At 38.6% G+C, this 23,093-nt stretch overlaps 2 protein-coding genes across 4 annotated transcripts; both read right to left on the bottom strand.

Annotated features, from left to right (window-relative positions):
* Positions 1–741: 741 nt before the first annotated feature.
* On the bottom strand, positions 742–13,996 carry fyb1b (FYN binding protein 1 b). 2 transcript variants are annotated; one of them, XM_079656967.1, is made up of 19 exons: positions 13,724–13,996; positions 9,529–10,486; positions 7,792–7,921; positions 7,650–7,702; positions 7,252–7,274; positions 5,409–5,476; positions 4,905–5,037; positions 4,587–4,746; positions 4,294–4,414; positions 3,773–3,792; positions 3,575–3,644; positions 3,365–3,451; positions 2,859–2,899; positions 2,518–2,587; positions 2,316–2,415; positions 1,922–2,084; positions 1,746–1,779; positions 1,495–1,526; positions 742–1,402 (listed from the first exon to the last, which is right to left on the bottom strand). In XM_079656967.1, the coding sequence occupies exons 1-19, from the start codon at positions 13,724–13,726 to the stop codon at positions 1,380–1,382; spliced, it is 2,289 nt and encodes a 762-aa protein (XP_079513093.1). In that variant the 5' UTR covers positions 13,727–13,996; the 3' UTR covers positions 742–1,379. The 2 variants fall into 2 exon arrangements, with proteins under 2 accessions (XP_079513093.1, XP_079513094.1); XM_079656968.1 differs by lacking the exon at positions 3,365–3,451 and having other exon boundaries at positions 13,724–13,985.
* A 1,961-nt stretch (positions 13,997–15,957) lies between these two features.
* ccdc80l2 (coiled-coil domain containing 80 like 2) lies at positions 15,958–21,902 on the bottom strand. Of its 2 annotated transcripts, none has more exons than XM_079656969.1 (12): positions 21,274–21,902; positions 21,107–21,195; positions 20,443–20,616; positions 20,175–20,326; positions 19,590–19,892; positions 19,152–19,395; positions 18,844–19,000; positions 17,998–18,134; positions 17,457–17,608; positions 17,248–17,351; positions 16,557–16,637; positions 15,958–16,473 (listed from the first exon to the last, which is right to left on the bottom strand). In XM_079656969.1, the coding sequence occupies exons 1-12, from the start codon at positions 21,551–21,553 to the stop codon at positions 16,151–16,153; spliced, it is 2,196 nt and encodes a 731-aa protein (XP_079513095.1). In that variant the 5' UTR covers positions 21,554–21,902; the 3' UTR covers positions 15,958–16,150. The 2 variants fall into 2 exon arrangements, with proteins under 2 accessions (XP_079513095.1, XP_079513096.1); XM_079656970.1 differs by having other exon boundaries at positions 19,152–19,392.
* Positions 21,903–23,093: the final 1,191 nt, after the last annotated feature.

Below are 23,093 nucleotides of genomic sequence, written 5' to 3'. Positions count from 1 at the left end.
GTGGCTTTTTCCCTCGCTTTTTCACTTAAAAATGTAGGAAAGTTCAACCTTAAACGTATGGGTTACACAACCTAGCTATCTTTATTTCAAGTTTAGCCAAATGTAATTTTCAGGCATTTACACCGTTGCTTTGTTGATGTTCTAGTGTTTGTTCTAGGCTGGTTGTGTCTAGTTTTTGAGGCTGCATTAAATTGTGCTAAAGGAGGGATAATGCAAGGACTCAAGCAAAGCTGTAACCAACTATTATTTTCATTATCAATCATCTGCTAATTTGTTTCTCTGAAGCAAACAAACCCTCAACAAATTACTCAACCAATTAGATTTACAATATTGTTGCTGATTCATTCTCTATTCATCAAACTATCAATTACTAACTTATAATTCAGCTCCACCAATAAATACAAACGTAATAACACTGGGTAGAAAGGTACCAATCACCTTGTCTCTAACCTCTATCTATCATGTGTGTCAATAACTTAACCAACAGCACCATACAGTCTGTGAACATCAAACATTGACTTCTACTTTTATCCAAAATCTGTCAGGTTTGTTTTTGTAGTTCCTGTTGGCTGCCACTAGATATCAGTGCTTCCCTTCTTGCTCCTTAACTGCACCGTTAAATCGAGTGGAAGTCATAATTCAACATCAGGGTTTTTTCCAAGAGATATTCTCATGAAACAGGAGCTCTCTCTCTATAGCAGATGTGCTTTTATTGCTTATACAAAAGGACAAATAAAGATGTTTAGACAAAAATCAATATGTATTTTATTAATGTATATACAGTACAACAGAGACATTTTGGCACCAACAGTTGTTTATTCTACATGTTACAATTTGAGACAAAGACAACAGAGTTAACTACGGAGCTGTTAAAATGCCAGTTGGCCTTAAAGTTAGGAATGGAATATACAGTATCCTATTATGGACATCATTTAAAAAACAGAAAAAAATAATGTTTAAAACATGTAGATCTTCCTACCAAATTACAGAGCACAATAGAAGCATACATGTATAATACAGTGCTGTGGAGTTTTTAAATGCTTAACTAAAATACTGTTTGGTTACAAATGTTTCCCATTTTGCTGAAAAGTTGCAAGTAACCTTATTCCAATAGTTTGTTTTGTGTTTTTGAAGAAAACTACATTTAAAAGATGACATTTAAGAAATTAAGCTGGCCGAATTCCAGATCTCTGAAACATCGCCCACATGTGTAATTTATTCTGTGACTCAAATGTTGATAAATAAATATTTAAGAGAACATTTGAAATTTGGTCTAATTATTAGGCTAACCAAAAGCAGCTTCCAATTTATATTATCAATAAAAATAATAAATAACATGAACAGTATGAGTGTGAAACTATAAGCCCAGTGCAATGGTTCTAATCGTTGTCATAGATGCAATCTGAAAAGAAAAGACAATATTTATTTAAAAATGTGTTTCTTTTAAAAGGGAGATTGGGGTCCACTGCTTAAAAAAGGCAATAAAAAACATACCATCTCCAATATCATCGTAGATATCACCATCACTGTAAACAAAAACAAAACGATCAGTACCGACAACATGTTCTTATGTCTCTCTTTCTTAATAATAATAATAATAATAATAATAATAATAATAATAATACATTGTATTTGGAGGCGCCTTACATAACAGCCAAGGTCACCTTACAATTCACAAGATATTCTAAAAGTCAGTATAACCAGACTTGTGTGCACTTATGTGAGTGAATGTTTGTGGTACTTACTCCGTAAATATGTGGCCGGTCGAAACATAACCAACTGTAAAATACATACAGAAGCAGATTTTAGACTTGGGTCGTCCAATTTTGTGTTGCGACGAATGCAAAAAAACTGTTGTGTGGGAATCTTGAATATTTATAAATGTTTTTGCAACCCCTAACAATGAGCTGCAGATACTTACATTTCCCCTCATCGTTCCGGCAGATCAGTTTGTTATCCACGGCGTTAACAATTACGTCAAGTTTCTCTCCTGCTCTGACTGCGAGCTCCTTCCCACTCCACTTCTTATTCGTCAGTGTCGGGGCGATGGTCACCTGGTTAAGCACCTGTATCTCCCCTTCATACTGAAAGAGAATGACATCATCAATGTTGCGACTATTGACACCATATTTGTTCTTAATGTAGGAAAAGCTTTGCCAGTTTAACTTTATATTCTACCACATTTTCAAATTGAATTTGATTTTGAGTATTATTTTTTGCTGTAGTGTTAATTCATTTGAATTATAAAGCGACAGTTTAATTGTTTTTTGCAGCGGTCAAATAAACATGCTTGAAGACATAATAGAGAAACACACTTTAAACTTTTTCCTGAATTCCTTCTCCTCTTTCTCAAACTTTTTCTGCTTTTTTGGGTCCATCTCTAGAGTCTTGCTTCTGCCTTTTAGTGGTGGAAGGCTGCAGAGAAAACATATATATTTTATGTCACTTTTTTAAACCTCTGACAGTTTTGAAAATACAGGTCAAATCATAGATATAAGTAGTTGCGAATTATTGTACCTGCTGATGGTCGGAGGAACGGGAGGCCCACTTTGAGAGTCAACATCATCGTATATATCCTCATCAATTGCTGTGACAACACGTACAAAAATAAGTTAGTTATGGAATATATTTTGACTTTAATACCAAAGACAATTGACATTACATGAATTCAGAGGGGGCACATTTTAAACAAACTACCAAAAAAGACCATCAGCATGATTTGAAGAGTAGGTGTGGCAGTCGGAGATTCAAACTAGCACATATCTAATTTATATTATATAGGAAGGACAAATACTGGGAACAAGTATCCTTTTTCATGACATATCCACATGGTATAATACTATTACAGTGAGTGATACCTGAATTCCCATCCGCATTGAACTGTTCTGGTGGAGGCATTCTGGCACAAGAGAAGAAAAATAGTTAAAATGTTACATCCTTTATATCATTGCAATATCGTTAATCAAAAGTAGGTTAGTATGAATCAGAGCAACCACACATGGGGATCACATTCACTGATTTGAACACAATATTTAGTTAGTATACTCAACATTGACGGGCAATTCCTTTATACTACGATCTGGTTAACAATCATATATTAATTTAAGACATGCAAATGACTTGAAAAGGTTAATAAAATCATCAACAGTTAATGCACTGATTATAACAGAAACAACGTGTAGATTAGTCATCCTTCAGTTTTAGTCAGTAAGTGTTTTGGATCTGATTTGGGGAGAGAATCAACGTTCAAAATCAGCTTCATCTGAGAAGAACTCTAATATCTAAAAATGAGTGATGAGTGATGAGTGATTATGAACAGTGGACAGTAGATCTGTGATCAGTCTTAGTACGGAGTGTATTTTACTCTTTAGTGCTGGATAGACGTCCGTTCCGTTCAAACATCTGCAGGAAGCTACGAGGCTTCTTAGGAGAAGACCTGCAGTCCGTGGGACTAAAGAGCCAACCAATCATGAACATATCTGTATTTCTTTCAATTCTTTTAACTTTCCTGTCCATATTGTACTGAGATAATCGTACTCCATCTGACTATTGAAAACAAAAAAGAAATGCCTACATGACGTCCAGGTTTGGATCAATATCATCATATATTTCTTCTCCGTCTCCTGGAGGTGGGGGCAGGACAACTACAGGAAAACAGTAAAGACGTTACGATAACATATTTCACCAAAAACCACCTTGATATTAACTGAATTAAAAGATTGTAAACAAATATGAGGACATTAATATGTTCATTTTTAGGTGTTAAACATACCTCCTGGTCTTTTCATTCCACTGTAGGGTAAGAAGAATTTGAGATAAACATTATAGATTGAGTAAACCTTTGTTTTGGCAAGTAGTAAATAGGGTCATAAAGCTAAACTCATCTTGCAATGTAACGTGTAAATTACTGGTTAATTATAAGCTTGAATGGTGCTGGTATTTGTATTGTTTTTTATCTTTTACAAGCTACCTGTTCGCTATATGTTTCCATTCTTTGTGCTAAACTAAGCTAAAACTGCAGATATAATGCCATCTAACTCTCTGCAAGAAATGTATATTAATCAAACATATTTCCTTAAGGGTCAACTTTGAATATTCTGAGCAAATCACAGAAAACTAAATAACATTTATTTAATAATATCTACAATAATATACGGTGAAAATGTGAACTTTTTAATATCTGTTTGTCTGTGTTGCGTAAAGCTGAGGTTCTCTTGTTCTCTCTCCAGTCATTTCAAGTGCAACTTGTCTGTGCATCAAACTGGTGTCGAGTAAGAGTATATCATTCAGTACCTGTTATCAGAAGACATCACATCGATGTCGTCGTATACTTCGGGGTCGTATGCCGGCTCAGATTTATGCTTCTTGAGAGTGTTGAAGTCAATTTCCACTGAAGTGGTCTTCACATAACCAACTGTTGGATAGATGTTGGGTATTAGTCATTGCATGTGTAGCTCATGAATAGATGGAAAATAAACAGATAATCAGAGACATATTCAAAGGCTTATTCTGTATTAACAGATTGTTTTGAAGGATGTTAAGACAAGGATACGTGAAATAGCTGAGGATTAAATACGTGGACTCACTGGATCCATCCTGCAGTCGACCCACCCACTTCCCCTCTGGGTTGCCCATGACACGGATGATGTCCAGGCAGTCTCCATGCTTCAGAGCAAGGTCGGTCTTACTCCCTTTAAAATCCACACACGCCTTCCCCTGATGGATGACGTCCAGGGAGCCAACCAACTAACACACCAAGCCATACACAAACACATGCAAACAGACAAGAAAAAATTAATAATAGATTGTTACATTCATTTGGATATGTATCCCTTTTTATGCTTAGCTAAGCTTACTCCCTGCTGGTTTTAGTATCATATTTTGTTCCATTCTTGTTGACTCACTTTATATTTCTTTCTGGCATCTTGTTCCTTCTTCTCGCGTTCCTTCTTCTGCTTTTTCTCAGCCTCCAATCGTTTTTTCTCCTCCTTCTCGTCTTTCTCTATCTGCTTGTCTTGTTTTTGTTCAGCTTCCTCCCTTTTGAGAGCAAAAGAGGGTTGACAATAGACAGTAAATTATAAAATTTGACAAATGGGTAGATTAACACAGCATTTATAAGATTAGAAAACACATTTCTCCTATTTGACAAAGAGAAGTAGACAATACCCTGAAGAAATAAACTAAATGGTTCCAAATGTTCATTTCTGAAAGTACAATAACTTTTTGTATGGTTGCAAAACAACCACCAGAGAGCAGTGTCGGTAAAGGTAGGTATAAACACAGCTGAACTGGGATCTGAACCAACATTCAAGTTAAAATCAGCCAACCTAGTTTTTTTGACAGGGCTTTTTCATATGAAAAAGATGTTGGATAAACAGGTGAAGATTTAATGAAGAACACTCTCTCACCATCGTTCTTCAAGATCCTCATACATGTCCTCATCTTCAGCATCATCATCATGATCAACGTTTTCCTCCTGGCCAAGACACACATAAAGAAGCAATAGTTAGAACAGCAGAAATTCGTTTACTTTAAGACATGATTCAGTTCATACTTGAATCACTTCAAACCTAGTCTCGTGTTACCACATTTGGTTGACATTTTCTATCTTTACCCCAATAATTCTAATTTTTTAATTCCTCCTCTTTGAATATCTGCTCTTTCTTTGCACAATACTTAAACGTGGGGTAGGTAATTTTGGAGAAACCAGCCCGAGTGCGCTAGAATTTGAAAATACACAGCCGGAAAAAATCTGCCAGTAGGCTTGTTTGAGACAAGCGAGACCTGCGCAGACCTGCGCAATTTCGATCAACGTCTTGCTAGTGCGTTGCATGATGGTTAGTCATTTTGTCCGACTTGCTCTGGAGGCTCGCCTACATGAGACGTTGAAATCTCTCTAGGGCTCTGAGTTTACAGATAGCAACAGTCAGCTTGTTGGCTGCAGCTGCTCTGGCTGAGGGCTCCTTTCTACCGCCCGGAAGGTAATGATACACGCTGCGGCCAGGCAGAAACATGACTTATCAGTAACTTTAGACATCGTAAATCGTAAAACAATTTTAAACGAGATTTTATTGTAGATTATACATTTTACTGATACCAACTATATAATATTTACCTTGTTCTTTAAAAATAAAAAATAAATAAATATATTTTTTGGAAATATATATTTTTATTTATTTTTCATTTTTAATGACAATCAAACATGTGGGAAGAGGGGGGGCGGCGCCCCTAGCGCCCCTATGGGCCAGCCGCCACGTGAAAACAATCTAACTTGCATATTTTATTTGTTTTGTGCATACACTGTAAGTTATTATCATTTACAAGAATCATCTGTTCTAAATCATGCTGTAGCTGGATGTTCCAATACACGTTGCTACATATTGCACCATAAGGTTTAGTTTTTGGGTTAGTTAGTCACATGTGTTTTTGTGGTAATCACAAATTACTTTGCTGATTCACAACACTTTGTCCTGTTGAGTTCAAATCTTTGTAATCACTGGACTGTTCATTTGCCTTTTTCCTTCAGCACAATTGCATTTCAGTAATTGGTCACTAAGGGAATGAATCAGGGATTATACAGCGTGAAGTTAAGCAATGATTCTAATTAACATAGGTTCAGCAGTATGTTCAGTCTGTTTTAGGTGTGCTTCAAGATGTCACATTCAGTTTGGTACAAAGCCAATACAAGCATTTGACTAATGTTCAATAGCTTCATTTGAAAAATATACATGTGCTGACCACCTCAAATGCATTTATAAGCACAGGCAGGCGATACCGCAGCATCCGTACTAAAACCACCAGATTCAGTGACAGTTTCATACCACAGACAATAAGACTGTTCAACACCTGAACTGCTGAAACAACATCTGTTAAACACCTGAACTGTTGAAACAACATCCATAACATTAATCTGCTAATTAGCAATTATTTATCTATTTCTCTAATATATCATTCCAACAACTTGCATAATACTCTTATTGCACTATTTCACTATTTTAAACAATTTTTCTTTTTGTATTTACTATTTGCTTGCACTATATTTTTCTGTTTATGTTATTGTGTTGCACTGTTGGAGAAGCCTGTGACCTAAGATTTTCATTGGCATAAGTACACTGTAGCTATGTTTGTATGACAAAATAAAGAACCTTGAACATGCAAGCTATTTATCTAAGTGAGTACAGTATCTCTGTATTTAAATGTGTAATCACATGCAAATCTGTATTAATGTGAAATGAAATCAACATATCTCACCTTTGCTCTCTGACTGGGATGACCTAATGAGAAACAAATAATCAACATTACAGGAGAATATGATTCTTATGGAAAAGCTCATCATCTGCCTTTAACTTGAGCTCTGAGTGTTTTTAGTAACATTAATAACAGTTTATCGTAAACATGTTATCTCTTGACTCTGAATCATGTAAAGCAACATTTCGTGACGTTTCACACACACTAAGAAAAAAAGTATGTAATAAGTCAGTAAGAGTGACAATTCACTGACAAGCTATACTGACTAATTAAGTCTTCTGATATGTAAATATGGTACAAGGTTCACCATCATACAGTCCTCTCATGTCTTCCTGTGGCACTCAAAACATAAAGGCAGTCATGATACTTCACATATATTTAAATAGTGATTGTTCCTGAACCTGTAGATGGTGGTAGAGGTGGGGGATCCTCGCGGAACTCACCCTGCTGCATCCTGAAACAAACAGTCAGAGGTTACCTTCAGAAAACATACGGTATAATCATTATTTAGTTGGTTTTTCCCTGCAATAATGTGGCGCTTACATGGCTCCAGGGTGTCCGGGGGGCAGCCTGGGAACTGCAAGCTGAGGGGGTTGAGGTGGGGTCATGTTGTTGCTATGGATACTGGCGTGAGAAGGAATCGGGAGGGTTGGTTTCCTAAAGCTGCCAGGACCTGTGACAGAAAAACAGGATGTTAAAAAAGAAAACAATTACTGTAAGTTATTTATCAGTGCCCAACAATGATACATTGATACATAGAGAACTATGGACCCCTCAAAGGACTAGTGTGGTTGCTCATGCAAAACAGAAACCCCTGATATACACTATGACCGAGTGAAAATACGCAAAATGGTTATTTCTGCTGTTACAGTTTTTACTCATTCTTTATGATGCTTTTAAGTCAACATGTATCCCTCACCTCTGACTGAATACCAATGTAGGTCAGGTGTTTGTCTAAATACAAAACCTCTCACTTCAAACTATCCCTGTTTGCTGGATTTACTTCCTCATATCGTGAAAACAATGTATTCTGTCAGAGTGGAGAGTGGGGGGGGAGAGAAAGGAGAAACTGGACAGGGAACTTGGCTGGCGAAATAGAGGAACCGAGGGTGTTTCAGTGACTTTGGTCTCTTATCTTGTGCTCTGAACAACTGCAAAGCAGCTTTTGCAAGACTTGTATTCATTTTGTACAGAATGTAAACAATTTAAAATGTAGACGCTGTATAAAATGATTCCTTAGATGTTCAGATGAATTGATATTTACGAGTATAATGCACATGCAGGTGTTGTTATCATTGCTGGTTTCTCAAATGACCAAAGATACACACAAAAATGCAGAATACACGTTGCTAATGTCACTGACACACCACTTTAACTATTGAAGGAAGTCCTTTTCACACTTCTGAAACGCATTAACAGATCCTGCTTAAAGTGGCATTTCCTGTGACAGAAAATAAATGGACTGAAGATCAACAGAAATAAAACTGTAACAGGAACCCATTCTTATTAAGTTTTGTATCAGGTCAATATCTCGTTTGCAGCAGAGACCTGAGAACAAATTACATCTCTATAGGATCGTAGCTAGATTAGTCAGTTACCTGAACTTGATCATTTTACTGAATTTCTAGGAAATCTTAAATAAGTACGATTTTTTTTAAAGATTTAAATTGTTATATCCCTTCCAAGAAAAAACAAACAAACCTTGTGTCCTCATTGGCAACAGGTCACCACAAATAACATACAGATATCATCACTGCAAGAGGAATTTGTTTCTCTAACTTGAAATATGTTTATACATGCACAAAATGAGATCGGCTTGTTTTTTAGATTTAAATCTGTAATATCTTCAAATTCAACTTTACACTTTTGAATCCAGCAAAAATAAAAAATAAAGGAATAAGGCATTCCTCTTTCTTGAATAAGTGGTCATCTTCAGCAGATAAATAAGCAAAGGTCCCCCCTATATAGAGCTCTTTGTATGTACAGTATGTACATTTCCCCTCTGTGGGACTAACAAAGGTATTCTGATTCTGATTCTGATTCTTTGAAGCCTGCAACTTCTCACTCTAAACGGTAGCACCTAAAGTGTGATGACACTTCCTTACAGGGGTTAAGCTGTTATTCATTTGGTGATGCCTCAAACTGTAATGCAACTTTGTAAGAAGCAACTCTGTAGTGCATTGCACATTGTACTCATACAGATATTAACCCCCTAGATTGGTACATTTACAGTATAGTGTCACAAACCAGCCTTTTAATTCCTTATGTACCCCTACTTACCATTATCAGAGGCCACAGCACCTCTTTTAAAGCTCTCCAGGTCGACTTTAGGGGGTCGGTTGGGTTTGGCAGGAGCAGGGCCCAACGCTAAACTGTTGGGGAGGGGGTTTTTCTTGGGGCCTGAAGTGGCATCATTGGTAATGCTGCTTGTCTGAGGAAAAAGCTTTGGAGGTTTTTTGATGCTGGGTTTTTTACTGGCTAGTGGTTTTGGAGGAGGGACAGAGTTGGTGGTGGCTCCCCCGTTTGACGGTTTGTCATCTGCTACCTGGCCGTTATCTGACTCTTTGTTGAAGGTATTCTGAGCAGTCCGGAAGTTGATCGGGGGCTTAAAAAGGTTTGCTGGAGGTGAAGGTTTGTTCTCAGTGTTGAGGCCAGCTCCTGCCAGTTCTTCATTTTGCTGCATTAACTTTACAATGCTGCTGCTCGGTTTTGGTTTTAAACCTCCACCGCTGTCTTCTTTCACCCAGCTGGGCTTGGAGTTGAATGGTGGGGGGGGTTTAGGATTGGTAGGTTTAGGGCCAGACAGAGTGGGGCTCAGTTGGGGCTTGTTGAAGGGGGGAGGCTTCTGTAGAGGGCCTTTAACTTCAGAAGACTGTAAAAAAGGTGACTTCAAGGTTGACTGCTGTTTATTAACGGTGAAAGGTTTTCTGTTGCTGTTGGAATCATCCTGGGTGCTGGCAAACCTGCTTGCTGGGGCTTTAGCAACGTTTGGATAATTTACCTCTGAGTCACTTTTATTTGATGCTGTGTTTTTCAGATAAGGTTTAGGAGAATTATTTATGGAACCTCCTGAGAAGGTCTCGTGGACGGGTTTCTTTGTGGGTATGGTGGGGCCGAAGGAGGGGGTGGGGTTAAGAGGTTGTTTGATGCGTCCAGGCGGTGTGAACGAAGACTCGTCAGTGCTGACCCCACCTGCTTGGAACCGAGCCATCATGGCCTTTACATCGGCTTTGTTTGCCTGGAAAGAGTGGAAGAGAATCAGGAAGAAGAATTATAATCAGAATACAAAAGCAGAATTGAAAATAACATTACGGCTGTGCAGGATGCAAAAATGATTTCAGCACAACAAAATATTCTGCTACAGAAACTGAAACTGCTGGAACGAGCACAAGAAAAAATAAATCCTCATTATTTGACTTTTATGAAAGTTCACATGGGAACGGAAAATGCTCAACATTAAAAAGCCTTATTTCCTCTCAGGGGATTTCCTTCTCTCTTTTCCAATCGCTTTATGTGATACATGCTGTTTTCTGTGGTTACTTAACCTCTCTGTTTGCTTCTATTGGCCACTCATAAAACACTCATACCTATTGACACAAACCATGATAAAAACACACAGAGCAACTACACACACAGCTGAAGAGGTACAAGTTGTCCATTCATCAGAGGTTCAGGCTTGCTACATACTGTAAGGAAAAGACAATAAACCCAAAGTTATAATTAGCATCAATGCTCACCTTTCCACGTAAGCCATTGGTGTGTGAATGTGTGTGTCACCAACATTGGGTTATTAGAGCTTGGATTGGCAATCTTTATAAACTAGCAAGAGTAGCGTTGATTTTGAAAGGATCACACTGAAATAAAACGAACTAAGTGTTGTTATCCGTTTACAATAAAAGTAGCTAGCAGGACAAGCTCCAAAAGAAGAAAAAAAGGTGCCGATATTGTTAGCTATACTGTCAGTCTATTTGTTGAGACTTCCCTTGAAAGCTATTCCACTCAAAATGATAAAGAAAACATTCTTAAAAGCTTATAAAAGCTAAACGCCACATAAAGGGAAAGTCTTATATGTAAATTATACACCACTATAAAATAGATAAACTCGTAATTGCAGATAAAGTGCTTTATTACTTATGAGATCACAGATTGCAGGTTAACAAAAGCTACTTTTGTCAAATATGTATTGAAGAGAGGCAGCTATGTTTGCAATATGAGCAGTTTGGTTCCACTAAATGTTTTTAAAGCACGGATAGATGCTATCCAATCGGAAACTGTTGGCACCTGTACATTTCACTAGCTTTGTAAACTGTAGTGGCTGTGAATATGCTGTATGATGTCCTTTTTTGTGGAACCTACTTGCAGCAGGTCACTCTTGAAAAGAGATCAATTATCTCAATGGGATTCACCTGCATAAATAAGGTTTGAAATGAAATGAATGTCTGTTTTGAGCCTTGGCAATTGTTTATTTTATTGCAGTTTGATTGGGGGAAGGGAAATGTAAATAAAATAGTCTATCATGTTGCTTTCAATTGAGCCATTCAAACATCTGGAATGTGTCTCTCCTTTGAACACAATGTGCAACATGTTATAACTCAGTATAACTCATGCCGCTTTACGAAGTGCAACAATAAACAGACCAAGTAGGTGCCACTCCTATTGTAATGAAGCAGGTTGGACTGGAGTCAGCACCATACCAGGAAGTAAAGATAACATCATGAGCACACACACCTGATGTTAGTCCTACAACAGAGCAGTGAAAGTAAGGGGAAACTGTGTGATGCAAAGTATAATGTTATACCTGAAGAAGAATAGGAAGTTAAATAATAAATGTCAGATCTAATAACAACATTCAACCAAATACCTAGCTACAGTATTGTAAAACCAGTCCTACTTGCTTCAAAAAGAAGAAGCTGCTGGGTGTTATTGTAACAAGAATGATTTCTGCATGATGTTTATGAGACATGCAAACCCAAGTTAAGCTCATGTTTACTTTAATAATTCTGAACGAGTTACATTTTGAGATTGAAGCTTCATGTCTTCTCACGACCCTGACAATTGTTTTGGCTTCCATGTTTTAGAATCATGTTGATTTGCAACAAAAACATTCCAATCAAGATAGTGTCTTTTGTATGGCATGGAAGTTGTAGGAAATGATTATGTTTTTTGTTATATCCTGGAGAAAATATAACCTTAACTCTGCCTTTAGACTTGCCAAAAAATAACCATAAGAAAATGTCATAGTTTTAGGTTACTTCAAGCAGATATTTGTTGGAAAATGATTGCCAGTTTAAACGTTTTGCAGCTTTTCAGATAATATTTTTCTACTTCAATTGACATACTGGACTTCTCTGCTCTGCAGTTACCTATCCCTCCATCATTCAAAATATGGCTAAAAATCTTTTGTTAGTATATTGCAGTATTCTTGGCCTGGGAATGGACAAGTAAGGCATGTTGGAGCATTGTTTTTAGCTGAGCAGGCCAAATGCCCACTTTTACTTTACATCTAACACCTTTCTTAAGCAAACTCTGCAGCAGGTTCCGTATTTGGTGCCCTAAAAAAAGGCTTAGGGTGGAGTGTCGCTTTAATAGTGCCAGTAACATCTTGCAGTGGTGCCATAACCCTTTGTCTGTCATCATGTGGCTGCATATGAAATCAGAGGAAAGTTCCCTCATCACGCGTCTGTTTCTTAACCACAGTGTACTAAAAATGGCCCAATATGCTCTTTACCAGACAGTCGCAATTACCGCTTCTCTAATTGTCAGTCCAGTTGCAATTTTGTTTAAAGAACTTTCAAATGTTTGAAACACCTCTTAGAATATAGTTAGGTGTTAGCTTATAGCTACATTTCCTGTTGCCGCAAATATACCATATACTTTTGCCGTCTATGCAGCCATTAAGCATAGGTACATGTTAAGTGCAATGAGCAGCTGAGAAATGAAAGAGAAAAAACTCACTTCTTGTCCAAGTAAAGAGGAACCATGATTTCTATTTCCAGTGTGATGAAAAGTGGAGGCCAAAGTTGTCTTGCTCAATCTAGTTAACACGAACTAGTTTTTACACAAGAAAAATACAAAGAGGGTGAATACTGTTTTTACACAATATAAATGAAGAAATCTAATGGAAACTTTAAATGCAATTCAAATAATTTTGCTCTTTTATTAGATTAACTAAAAGCCTACAAATCGCTACAGTGACTCTGAAGTCCAAGGTGTGTTGAATGCCAGCGTACTATTTAACTTCTATTTAACTTAATCCTCCTGAATCACACATGCACAACTTGCTTAAACACATTGCATTGGTAAATTAATGTTTACAAGAATGCTATTTGAGGAAGTTGTTGCAAAGAAATACTTGTCACTCACAATTCTCATATAACTATAAATCTTGTGAAATCTTTATATAGTGCGACATATTTCAAATTGTAGCTTTCAATAGTAATTTAACAGTTTTAATAGCCAGTTTAGTTGTACTCACCATACTGAGAACAGCAGCCTCTGCTACGTCCGAATGGTTGGTGTGTGAAGTGCAGCAGAGTGTGTTTGATCAGTGTGTCTGTGTGAGTTTCTGTTGCTGTCGAAGAGAGAGAGGTAAGATATGGTGAAGGACAGCGAGTGTGACAAAGCATTAAGTGAGTATGTGTGTTTGTATGTTGGGGGGATGAACATTCTGGTTCAGTTGGTGACATAAGCAGACTACTTCCTCTCTTAGTAGTAAGTATGTTTTGTGTGATTGTCCCAGCCTCTGTTATCTGTGTGTTTTTATCTGATGGATTTGCCTATCCCTGGCAAACTTCCTGCACATTCCCTCTGTGCTCAACAACTGGTGCCCACTCACTCACTCAGCGGCAGGTGAAGAGAAAACACTGTGAGGCTTGTTCCTTTGTTTGAAACACTTCAAATGTGACTATTTGGGGGAAAGAAATTACTTGCATTGCAACCGGCTCACGATAATAAGGCTTACATGCTCAAATGTGGCAGTAAAATGTTAAAGATGTTCACCATAAGTTTACAATGTTAGCCTGCTAACATGTACGAATAAGCATGTATAACTTATCTCACAAGGTATTTGGTCATACAAAGTTCTGTAAACATTTAGATTTCCACCTGAAAGTGGCACCACAGGTACAGTCAGGGATGTGATAGGGTCCGTGAACGTCTGTGCTGATCTTTCTGAAGTAATAGTTCAGGTATAATGTATTGTATTGGTAGTTTAGTTTTTACTCTGGACCATGTAGTGTTTTTTTGTGTTGACTTTGTGGCCACTTAAGCCTAGGTTAGTGGTTTCGACACTCAGTAGGGTGGGAAAAACTGGATTATCTCCCTGAATACAGAGAAAAGTATGAGTAAGTGTTTAGAAGTAAGAGGTTGACAAATGCACTGTGTGAGAAAGTGGAACAGGTCAGTCAACCCAATGATAGCTGAGCAGTCCTCCTAGTGGATGTCATGGTTATATTATCATTGCATGACACATTTCAATGGGACTATTCAGAGGAAGCTGTAAATGCTTAACAAAAATAAATAACTGTTCTTCCTCATGATTGGCACAGGTATTTTGTTTTTGTACTTCAGTATGTATCCAACTATAGAAACAGGAGGAGGACTATAAAACAGGCGGTTCAATTAAGTAGGCCTACTGTTCATAAGAAAATAAATAATAAAGCACATTTCTTAGAAAATAAGGAGAATTGTTAACAAACAAACATTAAACGCTTGAAATACATATATTTCATCAAAGTATGTACCTGGAGAAAATAGACAGACTTTACTCTTATTTTCCTGTTTATGTTAAAACTGTCTAATCTGCCTGACTGCCATTCATTCGGACTGTGGAAGCTACAACACACCCACATGCAGATTTGATCATTCCTGTTATAGGGAGACGCTGCTAGATATTTAATTGTATTTGTACGTTATTTGCCCACCAGAGTGTTTCCAAACCTATAATTACTTACTTCTTCTTCCCTTTCTGTAAGATGCAGCTACACTTGCAGAAACTAACATCCACATTTAGGCATGTGTGATGTTTTACACAAATTTCCTGTTAACTCACTGCATATCTTCTCATCTGGATTGAATTACGAAGCATTGCTTAAGGATATTTACAGCGTTGCCATGTTATGACTATTCACACTTCTATTTACTGGGCCCCATATATATAAATTGCTCTCTCCTTATTATAAAATCACGTTTGTTTTTTATGTATGGAATTTGCAGACCTTTTATGTACTCTAATCATAGGCATACAGAGATACGTACATGTAATTTTTTTTTTTTTTCAGAACTGAAAGACTATGCCGTTTAATCAGACTTTGTTAAGAATGTTCTTGAAGCATGCAATGTGTCCAGCACCACTAACTCTTTGTTTTATTGACCTTGAGGTGTCTGGAGACTGCAGCTCTTTAAAAAACAGATGTTTAGCCCAGAATTAAAATGAAGAACATGTTTTTTGTTTAAATACAGTTTCAATTTGAGCATCACAGCATTTCAGCAGAGGGAAGTTCCATTTTTACATTTTAGACAGTGATTGTGTTTGAGAAAGAGTGGACAGAAGTGTTGCCAGAGAGCTCAATCTGCTAGTCCTTGGAGTACAGTTTAATGTTTCATTGTTACTTCAATGAGCATGCCTACACCAGATTTTAACATACAATTTAAAAAAGTTGCACATGTGTTTTCTTTAAGTCTTTCTTGAATGAAACCATTCCTGAAACATTTTCTGTTCAGCTTTCACATTTATTTCTTGCAAACATAAACATATGCAGCTTATTATTGTGCTGAAGATGTGTTTGTAGGTCCTTGTTATTAACTTGTGTATGTTCATGTGTTTGCTGTGTCATCTCCAAAATATAGGAAGCTCTTCTTCACTCCACAAAATCTTCTTCCTCCTTCCTTCTCATCATTGCTGTTACTGGTGATAGTATGCGTCCTCCGTCCCATCTTCATCATAGCCGCGGTAATGCCCCCCCTCACTGGCTCCTCTCCCTCTGTCCTCAGGGCAGTGGATCCCCAGTCTCTTCTGCAGCTTCTCCTCCTGCACCCGCTGCTCCGTGGAGTCCACCAGGTCGTAGACGTTATCCAGGGTCCACATGGGGGACGGGAACCACGCCTTGACGTCGCTGTCCTTCCCCACAAACAGCATGCTGAAATAGTCCTTACTGATCTTCAGCTGTTCTCTCAGATTGTTTACCATGTCCCTGGATAGAGGTTCAACTTCACTCTGACTATGACCTGCAAGAACAATGACAAGGTTAAAAGTATGTTTTCCTCTCTATAAAGACCGTTTGAAGGAATTACAAAAATGAACTTATTACCATTTAGGGGAAATAGTTCAACAGTTCCTGATGCTTTGTTCCCAGTTCCAATCAGCTTCAACATGGCAAAGTGGCGAATGCCTGAGGAAAGACCCAACAATTTGTTTTATTAAAGATTTATTTAATGTTTAAAAAAATAGCTTTTGCAGGATGGTCAATTATAAAATTACTTATATATTTTTACATAAATAATGTATTTTCAAAAATGTAATAAACTCTGAAAATATGTCAAAGCATCCAAGTATAAAGTGGCATTAAAAACACTAAAAGTACATCTACCTTCTAATTGTACTCAAGTACAGTACTCAAATGTAATTGTAATTGTCGACCTCTGCAATTAGCTGCCTTAATACAAAAGAATACATTATAGTAAAAATAAAGTACACTTATATACATTTATGTCCTTCTTTGCAAAATAGTTATTATGCAATTCTGCCCAATAAGGTTGGTTGGAAGGTCAGACAGGAAATGTGACTGTCGAAACATTTCCTCATTGCACCGGAAACTACAGAGAAGACAAGCAGTGTATCGTGCGGCAGAAGTGTGGGGTGTGTGTGTGTGTGTGTGTGTGTGTGTGTGTGTGTGTGTGTGTGTGTGTGTGTGTGTGTGTGTGTGTGTGTGTGTGTGTGTGTGTGTGTGTGTGTGTGTGTGTGTGTGTGTGTGTGTGTGTGTGTGTGTGTGTGTTACTGACCCAAGTGACACCCCTGTCTACTGAGAACAGAGAGCTGCTGCTGGAAGGAGTAGTCGTCCTCAGAGGGAGCAGAGATGAGCAGCAGTCTCCTTTTAGACACAAACCTAGTTTGATAATCACGGTAGGTGACATCAGGTTAAGAGATGAGAGGATGTGTTTGTATCTTTGTTGTATTAGATGATAATGAACACTAAGCTAAAGTGCAGTACCTGAGAAGTATATTATCAGCTTCAGGCTTTTGCTTCCCATTGGAGCAGGAAGGAGGGCTCCTCCTTTCCTTTTCTTTTTCTGAGCGCCTTGAGGCAAAGTTGTCAATGTACTCGAACAGAGCAGGACCTGATGGGGGGGCCTCAAAAACTCTCTAGGGTAAAAAAAAAGCTAAATAGGTCAGGTTAAATATTACATGGAATTACATTTCAATTGGTCCTGACATGCCTAAAACAACAACAAAAGAAAAACATTTCCATTTGTCAAGTTCATTAAATCTGTATCAATTCATTATACACATCTCTTATTCAATTGTGCTCAATTCTATTGGATTTTCTCAAATAAATGAAATGGTGGTACTAGATGTGTCATTTTTAAAACATGTTGTCTGTGGCAGACGAGGTGAATATTGTTCTCAACACACTGGCCAGCTGTGAACTACACTACTTCCAGGTGTGATCCTGAGTGGCGCTGAGAACGAGCATGCACACTTATCTAACCCAAATAAAAAGACAATAAAAAGTTCAGAGAAGATTGTTTTACGTTGGGCTTGATGTCGTAGTCTGTGACGGTCATGGAAAAGAGGTCCGAGGAAGACAGGCCGAGCTCTGATCTCAACAGAGAGATCAGACCCGAGTCTGAGAAATGTTCTGATCGGTCAATAAGTGGAGGCTCAGACTCTGAAACACACAAAACGTAAATCAACGCGGGAACAGACAGTTATCTACATTAGTGTAACCCAGTGCACCCACCGTGTAGCCTTCAGGGACTGTATTTTTAGGTCTGTTTTATGGGATTTTCTGAACGTTGGTTTATTACCAAATACCTACATTCTTCAAAGTAAGCACAAAGTTTGGGTCTTCTGCTAATGTGTCAAATGTTAGCATGCTTACCCTCTAAACTAAGATATTTTGAGAAGAGGAAGAAGCTTGAACAACATTTTGTTCCAATTATGCAAGATCAAAAGGATTCACTGTTTGACAGTTTTTGCAATTCACAGTAAACTAAGCCTTTGTCGCTTGGAAACACCATATTTGTTTTTGGTTACACATTATAGAAAAATAGAAAGTGTTCCTCTTTTGGTTTAGAATATTCCGACAGTAGTTAGTTAAAAACAAATAGATAATACCTGCTCAATATTTATTTCCGAGATCCTCCATAGAGGGAACCTAACCAAATGTTGTAGATGCAAATGTTCAAACAGACATCACACACACACACACACACACACACACACACACACACACACACACACACACACACACACACACACACACACACACACACACACACACACACACACACACACACACACACACACACACACACACACACACACACACACACACACACACACACACACACACACACACATCTACAAACACCTACCTAGCTGGTGGTGTTGCATCGTTAGCGTGGCGTCACTTCCTTCTCCCACGATGGTCACCGTGGTGATCTTCCTAATAGCGAGGTCACAGTGTTGCTTCACGCCGCCGTCTCTCTGCTGGATGTACAGAGTTGCCTCTCTGCTGGGCGTTGAGATCAACTATTACCAGGACAACACCAAAACAGAAGCATCTCTCTTTAAATGGATGATGGGGAGTTACTGATCAGGCACACATATGCCTTTAAAGTCTATTTGTTGTGCTTGCATTTACTGTAAAATGTGGATCAGGATCTGGTAAAAAAGTTCTCACCATTAACCTTCTTGCCCCCTTGAACTTGTCCAAAAACTCCTTCAGGGCTGTTTTATCCTTCTCACTGAACTCTCTGTTGGACTTTTTCCCTCTGCCTTTCCCTTTCTTCCCTTTCTTCCCTTTACCCTTTTTCTTAGAGCTTTGTTTTTCCTGCGTGTCCTCCTTTACATTCTGCTCTTTTTTCTCATCACCGTTTTTCCCGCCATGTGTTCTCTTCCCTTCTTCCACAGCTGAGTCAGGCCTGCTGTAGAAAAGGAAAGCATTACTTTGATGTTCGTCCAGCATTGAAAATAGCACCTCTTCCTGGTTTAAGTGACTGGAGAGGCCTGACATAACAGATGGAAACATAACATCTAAGCAGGATTTAAGTAAAATCAAACATCAGCAATCCTATGTCTACCATGTTGGAAAGATTGACTATAAATATTAACATAGCACCTGTCTTTCTTCATTTCTTCGATGCTCTTTGATACAGATGGAGGGCTTTGCACCTTTTGCTGTTTGTTAGAAGTGGCCCCACCTGCACTGCTAGACTCCTTCACCTTCGTTGACCCCTTACGGATAACAAACCTCGACCGTCCACTCAGTATTTCCTGGATTTTACTCTTAAGGGCAGCTTTTTTGTCCATGGGAGGTTTTCTTTGTAAAGCCACAACAGAAGTCACATTCCCTCTCCTCTGAGGGCTCAATACCTTCTTCTTTTTCCTTTTCATCACAAGCTTCTTTTTAGTGGTTTTACATCTGAGTAAAACAAAACATAATACAGCATTTGTCAGGTCAAATGTATGTCGATTTTCCAGATAAACAACTCAGAAACGATCATTGAAATCCTTTACCATGTCACATTTACTTTGAATGTAACAAGCATTCTTCCATTGGTGCATTAACTCCTAACTGAAGGCATTGACTCCTAACTGAAACATTCTTCCTAATAAAAGTACCACTTCAAATTGAAAGTTGACTGATTGAACTTGTAAAATCTTCCTTTGTTCTCTGTTTCAGTAAATGGCAGTATAATGAAACCTCAAGTTGGATCCTTTTCTGGTAATTTTCTCCAGCTTTCTCAAAGGAAACTGATCAATGAGCTCCAAAACCGCCTCAATCCGGACCGGGTAAGGAAAGCGCTCACTGGCCCGAAGGTTTTTCTTTAGAACCAGCATGGTGAAGCCTTGCTCCTGAAACCATTGGTACAGACAAGGAGAAACGGTCAGAACTGAAAAATGTACATACAATTTTTAAAAGGAAATGTTTGTAGCCATCATATTATGTTGTTGAGAGACTAACTGGTTACCTGGCTGGTTAGCTCCAGGTAATGCAGCAGTTTGCTTACTGTGTCCGGGTCCAGGCTCTCCACTGTGGCCTCTCCTTCAAAAGTTGTTTTCTGGATTCGACCCTCCATCATGGCGTTCTGGATGATGGTGACGATGAATGTGTCTCTTTCTGCTAGACGGCAGTTCAGCGCTTTCTGAAAGAGTCCGGCAGAGACGCAAAACAAAGAAAAGGAGTTACAGAAAGGCTATTGAAGCCCTGCAATGCTAGTGAGAAAAAAAGTTTCGCTAGGATCATAACTCTGTAGGATATTATTTGAAGCGACTTAACATTTTTCATCTGTGAGAAATACCCCATGACCCCAATGTTTTCTTCCAGGGGACTTTAATTCCTCCATGCGCTTTAAACACATAAATTGTAGTGCACTTCAGCCTCTTGTGGACAACATTTGTATTACAACAACACACACTGATACATGATCCTGACAAGAACATAAAGAAAAAATTGTGACTTCGAAAAAATTATCCGGGGAAAATGTGTTTCACAAGGGACTTTGTAAAGCTTTCCCTGGTAAAAACTTGATTTCTTCTACCCGTTCTCAAATTCCCAAAATATTTTCACTTTCATATTACATTTATTTTTAAATAAAACTCTAAAGGGTATATCTAAAGAGAAAATAAACCTACCTGCTCCATTTCCTCCAGCTGTTTCTCCATCATACGAAGGTAGTGGTCATTATGGGATGGAGCTGTGATCACCCACAGTCTCTTTTTACCTGGAGGGGAGGAAGGGTTTAGAGGTAAGTAGATAAACAGAAATGAAAATAACACAGCTGATAATTGTATTGTCTTGCCTGCAAAGTCTGCCAGGAAATCCAGCTCCGGAGCCAGGCTGGTTGAGGACTCTCTAGCTCCTCTGTTGTCGCCATGTTCTTCGTCCAACCCCAACCCCTGCTCGATCCCAGGGGGGAGGTCTGAATAGTCTCCCCACTCCCTCACATTGGGGTCCAGCGGCTCCTTGGGCTTGCTGCGACTGACGCCAGGCAATGCGGTGAGCAGACCCGGGTAGCTGAGGCTCCACAGAGCAGCAAAGAACAGCAGAGGCCAGTTTGACTTATTGAAATGAACAATCATTACTGACACAGATGAGTAGTCGGTTTGTTAATCAGCTGGAAATAGTTAGCGGCTCACAAATCCTCGAGTTAAAAAATGCATTTGTAGGCAGCAGCGTTGCATCTGAAACAGAATGGATTTGCCAGCTCTTTCGAAGTGATTTAAGAATACGAAAGCTTTAAATCATCAGTCGCAAAACCGAGTAATCCATATGTCGAATCCAAATTCAAAACCCCATTAAAGACGGGAAAGTTCTGTATCCTAGATAAAGCAGGTGGATAAAATCTGACATGAATCTCAAAGTTAAAAGGATAGAAGAGACTGCAGTTATGTTAACCCCTCTTACCAGCAGAGAGGGACTGAGTGGGGAGACTTCCCTCTCCACACACACACACACACACACACACACACACACACACACACACACACACACACACACACACACACACACACACACACACACACACACACACACACACACACACACACACACACACACACACACACACACACACACACACACACACACACACACACACACACACACACACACACACGCTCCTGGTTCACATTATACCCCAGGATCGTTAACAGGAAACTCTTGCATTTTTAGGACTTCAAAGCATTTCTTGAGGAACGTTTTTTTCTTTCTTTCCTCCTCTCTCCTTCTCTTTCTCTCTCATACACACTTACACATTCTCTGTGTGTATGTTTGGTGCTGTTTTGTCCCACAGCTGACTGTTTCAGTGTCCATTATCTATGAAAAAAATGTCTCTGACATGCACACACACATTGTTGCATAACTGTAGGTCTCAGTCAGGGGGCTGCTGTAAAGCTGATCTTGACCTTTGACCTCCCTCTAGAGCGGGGCAATTGAAGAGACAATAACCCTGCAAAATGAAATTACTTCCACTGTTACACCTGGTAAAGATTGACCGCTTTTGACAGATTTATGTTTCAAATTCCTTAAGTACAGAGACTGACAGTGGATATTGCCTGCTGCCTCCCACAAGTCAGAGGAAGAAGTGTTGACAGAATACCGTAGTAAAGGTGGGTGATAATAGTAAAAGCAGTTCAGCTTAAAGCCATTTGTTCAACAGGAGTTAACGCTTCTAAATGAAGCGGCTGTGACCGTAAATGACCCAGACAGGCTAATGGATGCCGCAGTCTAGAAAGGTTCACACCAGTTCAGAGTTGTTAAGCAAAGGGAAATGTGCCCACAGGCTATAGTTAACCCGACAGACTGTCAGGAAAAAGGTTTTCATCCCTCCCCCCGTCGGCCCATTAAACCTCAACCACCTTGACAACATTAAACTAAATCCTGAAACCAGTCATCTATCACTTTTTTATAATCATCTCAACTATCAATCCTCAGAAATCAAACCTAGATTTTTTTTTCCTGAAAATGATGGGGCATTTTAAATGATCCAAATTGACTCTGTAAATATAATATAGTAAGTCCTCTCAGAGCACAAACAAATATATATATATATATATATATATATATATATATATATATATATATATGTAGTGTAGACAGCAGCAGTGACATGATAGAGTC

Source organism: Notothenia rossii, assembly GCF_949606895.1.
Source record: "Notothenia rossii genome assembly, chromosome: 11".
NCBI classification, from domain to species: domain Eukaryota; kingdom Metazoa; phylum Chordata; class Actinopteri; order Perciformes; family Nototheniidae; genus Notothenia; species Notothenia rossii.
Note: the sequence above shows the minus strand (reverse complement) of the source record. Positions and strands in the feature narration are given on the sequence as shown.